General features: G+C 38.0%; 1 protein-coding gene across 1 annotated transcript in view; it reads left to right on the top strand.

Moving 5' to 3' along the window:
* The window catches only part of kif5ab (kinesin family member 5A, b), a gene marked incomplete in the record, with an annotated part of 78,129 nt that extends 73,165 nt beyond the window's left edge, over nucleotides 1-4,964 (top strand). The window contains 4 exon segments of the mRNA XM_014004150.1: nucleotides 63-124; nucleotides 2,046-2,073; nucleotides 2,450-2,562; nucleotides 3,523-4,964. Coding sequence (XP_013859604.1) covers nucleotides 63-124; nucleotides 2,046-2,073; nucleotides 2,450-2,549 — 190 coding nt within the window.
* Nucleotides 4,965-5,247: the final 283 nt, after the last annotated feature.

Genomic DNA, 5,247 nt, shown 5'->3' with positions numbered 1-5,247 from the left:
CACACACACACACACACACACACAGCATCAGTAATGAGGATCTGTTTTGTAATTTTGCGCAGGCTTCCGGCTGAACCTCCGAGAGCGGCGGTGAAATCTTCAGAGATGCTCGATTCAGAAAACGGTGAGCCACAAACAGATAAATAATGTAGTAACGTTCTAACCCTGATCGTAAACTTATTCCGTTTATGAGCATAATTTAGTGACGCCCATCACTTCATCGCAGCTACTATGTTCAGTTTTATTTTCTGATTCAAAGCGCTGGTTGTTAATGTTTATAGCCTCGCTGTCATCATCCCGTTTCTGTCTCCACAGTCAACTTTCGTCATAGTTAATAGATTTTAACTGTCAGTCTGCTAAAGTTTTGGAGGATTTCCATGTAGGTCAGCTGTCTTTGGATACAGTTTCCATATATATACAGGCTGTCATGTTTTAAAGTTTACCAAGATGCTGTACGGTCAGCTATGTCCCCGGCCGCTTCAGGATTTTATTTTTGTTTTTTGCTCATTTTTTCCAGTTTGTGTCTGTGTGTCATCAGCGGCAGGCTGCAGTGGAAATAGATTGGGCTTGCAGGGTCATTACTCAGACAGGCTTGGGGGTCCGACTCAGCCTCTGACCCCGGCCATGACAGTGTTGGAGTTGTGCAACAGCCTCGTACCTCCTTGGTTCACCGAGAATATCAATAAAAGTCACAAACCGGATTAGAACCGCTTTATCAGCTCGCTGCAAACGTTTCTGCCCTTTTATTAAATATATCATGTGTGGCTGCAGTTGTCCTGAGAAACCTTTTTAAGGTTTAATCATAATAAATTATTTTATTCTTCTCCACGTCGGATGTTGTGCTCAGCACGAGCTGCTGTGAATTTTTTATTTTTTTTTAAATTTTTTGTAAATGTTTCTACTGTTATTACCGAAGTAGTTTGTATTCAGTTCAATTTATTTACTGGGTCAAACCTGCGAGGCCACTAGTCCTCGTTCCTCCAAAGCAATTTCCCCTCTTGTACTCAGCGTCATGAATTTCAATAAGAGCTTGTGGGAAAATGTACTTCTCAAAGCCAAATGGCTCTGCCAGGTCTGCCCCCAAATTTTCTTTTTTTTTTTTTTGTTGCTTTTCTTCCGTAGCCTGTTCGGTGGAGCCTTGACAAGAAATATTCCCTTGACAGTGTAGGATTTTTCATGGCCTGTCACAATGATTTTTTATTTTTGTTTTTGGAGGGGAGGGGGGATTCAACTAAAATGAACAGCCTTATAAACCAGCCGAGCATGAAATCTCATCAAATTGCACACGAATCAAATTAACATGCCTCTGTGCATCACATTAAATTTCAAGAAACAAACAAAAAAAATTAAGCAGCACTTGAAAGCTTTTTGTTGCGTCCAGCTGTCAGTACGTCGAGTCAGACGGCGATTGTTTTGTTGGATAAATCTTTGTCGGCAAACCTCAGTGTGAACGAATGCCTCAGAGGGGCTGGAGCAAGACACCAACTGCTGCAGGACTCGCAGGAACCTGGAAAAATAAATTCAGTTCTCTGGGCAGAATGTAAATATGATCCAGGAAATACAAAAAAAAAAAAAAAAAAAAAAAATCAGGCGCCATTATTCAAGCTAAGTGCTCTTCTACTGTAATGATTTCCGACTAGTAAAGGCAGCTTTTAAGAGGGATGTGCTTTTAATGAGCATTTTTAATAAAAGAGGATGGGAGTTTCAAACCCTCTGGTCTCTGAGGTTATTTGATAATAAATAGTGGCAGCAGTGCTTCTGCTCTCATCCAGGCAGATATAATAAAACAGAGCATGAGGTCCAACTTAAAGTTCATTTTTATTTTGCTTTTATCTGCTTCTTTTTGACTGTAGAAAACAAGCGAGCGTTCGTTACTGCTCACAAAATGTGTGAAAAAATCTCAAAATCTTGCTGTTTCCTTATTGATGGGTTTGTTCGATTACTGACTGCTGCCAAAGCCAGCGATTTCAATGGATGTAATAATTAGATCCACATCCTGATATCTGAACCTGACTGTGTCCTAATGCTGCCGTTTCTGTTCACAGGAAACACCACGGATATTAATGACAACAGGTAAGACTTGTCCATGTGTTTTTGTGTTTTCAGCTGCTGCTGGTTGTCTAAGAATGGGCTTCACGTTTTTCAGGCTCAAACTGAAAGCCGTGTTTTGTGAGGGGATTTGTAGGAACCGGAGCTTAGGAGATGAGCAGGTCACAGTTTGAGCTCCAGAAGTGACACACAGGAACTCAAAACAGCGATTACATATTTTGTCAGTAACAGATAAAGTGTGCCTTTAGGCATTGCCACGTTCTTTTGTGCGTGTGTGCCCTGCTAGCGTTTGTGTGTTACGAACGTGTTGCCAGCACTGATTTCCTAACTGCTGTCTCTCTTTGCTCCATTGCTGCCCTCTTGTTGCTGCCGCCGCTACTGCTACTGATGCTTTGGTTAGCATGTGTCTGAACGTGGAGTCTGTGTCCAGAACTGATGTCTGCGACAATCAGGATGCAGCTAAACTCTTCAGCCTGAAGCCCGAGGCTTCGGCCAGCTAATGCCCCTGAGCAGGTAAGATATGCAGGAAGAACCTTACATAAAAGGCAATTTATATTTGTTTTATTTTTGTCAGTGCAGTGTGCATGAATGAATGTCAAATCAAGGCTTTCTGCACAAACTTACTGCTTACATACAAATAGAAAACTTTTGTTTGGCCTTCAGGACTTTTAAACTTTAATGGATTTCTTCAAAAGTAGAATAGAATAGAAACAGCCTTTATTGTCCCGCGCAGGGAAATTCAGGTGTAGCAGCAGCAGCAGGTACACACATCAATACACAACTATGTGACAATAGCAAAAACAGAATAAGAATAATTATTACCGTATAAGACAATCAGTCAGAAATTAGAAGAAAATTGAAGCAGCTACTGTGCAGAAGTACTGCATAGCTTTTTATTTTACAGTATGTCAAATTATTATTACTATTTTTTTTTCTCAGAACAAAAAAAATACCTTCAAAATGCCAACTGGGACTGCATTCAGTGATGAAAAACGTTTTTGTCTCTTATGTATTTTTGATTTGTCGTATGGAAGCTCAGTGTTCTGCTGTGGATACTTTCAAATCTGATTTATTTGGTTTGAAAGTAATAACCTTTTAAATCCCAGTTTATGTAAACACCATAAAATGCACAAAAAAAACTTTGAAAAGTAACAATTAAATTGTCCATTTGTGACAGTCTTGTGTGTTGAAAGTACTGAATTGCAGATTTAACTTGTCCCTTTATTTAAAAAAATAAAAAGAAGCAGCAGCAGTAACTCTGGCCGTAGAGTTAAGCTTGTGCAGTTTCCAAAATTAGCTAACTCAGTGAAAATGTGAGACGTAACACGACATGTACCTTCTGGCACTGTTAGCATGACTCACAGGCAGCTGTCTTTTCTTTTTCTCCCGTTTTTCTCGCTGTGTTTTTCTCAAATGCATCTGACTGTCACTCCGACGCTCCCTTTCTGTGTCTCTGACTCTTCCTCTCTGCAGGCAGACGGGTGTCTGAGGCCTCCTCTGTAAATCTGCATGCAGACGGTCTCTGTCCTCCCAGAAAAGAAAACTTTTTTCTTTTTTTTCCTTCCCTCTCCTCTTCTCAACTGTTGTCAACAATCTTCTTGTGTCTCTTTTGAAGCCTCTGCTTGCTCTTCTCTGATTCTGTCTCCTCTTCTCTGAGCGTTGGTTGGATGGAAGTGGGTATCGCTGCAGCCTGCACCTGCTGCTGCGCCCCGTCCTCATGACTTCAAATACAGAAAGGACCAAAACTAGAAGGCAGTCAGCCAAAACCAGTGCAGTCAGGGGTGACAAGTCAATCTTATACATTATTAAACACATGAATTATCTGAAAACAAGGTTTTCCAGGTGTAGCAAAAAAACAAAAGAAAGTGTAGAACACTATTTACTTTACTGTTATTTATTTTTTTTGCTGCATGTTTGATTTTGATGTTCTTCAGATTTTTTTTAAAGAAAATACCTGATAAAAAACTTGGTGAGGCAACATTCTATTAAATATTTTAGTCCCTACAACAGAAAATGTTATATGAATGGTAAACAAAGTAAAAAGAAAGGTTTAGGTTTCTATAAACAATTCATTTAATCATATCCAAAGCCCTAAAACCAAACACTGGCACGTCTGCCTCCATTTTTCTTAAGAGAGACAGAAAATACTGAATATTCCTTTATTTTACAGATAAGATGTGCAGTTTTGGCGAACATTTCTTTCCCCAGCCTCGGTTTAAAACATTGCAACACACCAATGTTTCTTTTTTATTTTCTGTAAAGTACGGCTGCTTTGGGGTTTGGAAAGTTTAAATGATCGATGTAATATCATTTCATTGTTTATTTTAAATTCATTTTTAGGACATAAAACAGAAATATATCCTCCCCTCTCCTTTAGATTGAATCTGAGGGGCTTATTCTCAGTTCTAAAAACAAATAAATAAAACTCAGTTCCTTCATTTATTGTCTGTCCAAAGACAAAATATAAGCTGGTGTCAGCTGATCAGATTTTAGGACCTTCAGTGATGTTTGGATAATAGATAATAGATTTTGGAGCCCAGATTATCATTTCTATCAATAATCATTAAAAAAAAACTAGAGTTAAACTTATTAAATAAAAACTGGTTCCTTGGAGATTTTATTTAATGTTTTCAGCCCGTTTGTTTCTCTGTGTGTAAGATATAGAGAAGTGGTCAATATGACTTTAACCACAAAGAAGTTGAAAATGAAAAATGGAAATCTTTAGTTACCAAAATTATTTCCTTACAGACTATTTTTTTTCTTTTTAAAGTTTATACTTAGATTACCAGTCAGTCCTAAACAAAACAGTTTTTTTTATGAAAGCTAAAAGTTTTCTTCCTTTAAGAACGTCCTTCAAATCAGCCAGTTTTGGTCCGATTCCTGGTGTTGGCCTTTGAAAAGAAACAAAAAAAAAATTAAACAAAAACAGGGAAAAAAAAAAAAAAAAAAAAAAAAAAAAAAAAAAAAAAAAAAAAAGCCGAAGACCTCACATCTAGAGCAATCTGGAGTTTAAGCTTAAAGCTGACAATTTTGTTAAATGTATCCTTTGAAATCATTCAGCACTGTGAGTTGCAGACCAGAAAAACGAAACAGTTCACCTTTAAAGTGAGTCATGAAACCTGATCTGTGGATCAGTTTGAGTTTAACAAGTGAATGTTTTAAAGGAGTCCAATCATGGGTCCTAGAAATTTTTATGGT

The sequence above is a fragment of the Austrofundulus limnaeus genome, unplaced genomic scaffold, assembly GCF_001266775.1.
Source record: "Austrofundulus limnaeus strain Quisiro unplaced genomic scaffold, Austrofundulus_limnaeus-1.0 Scaffold22, whole genome shotgun sequence".
In the NCBI taxonomy this organism is placed as follows: Eukaryota; Metazoa; Chordata; class Actinopteri; order Cyprinodontiformes; family Rivulidae; genus Austrofundulus; species Austrofundulus limnaeus.
This window is presented reverse-complemented; position numbering and strand designations above follow the sequence as displayed.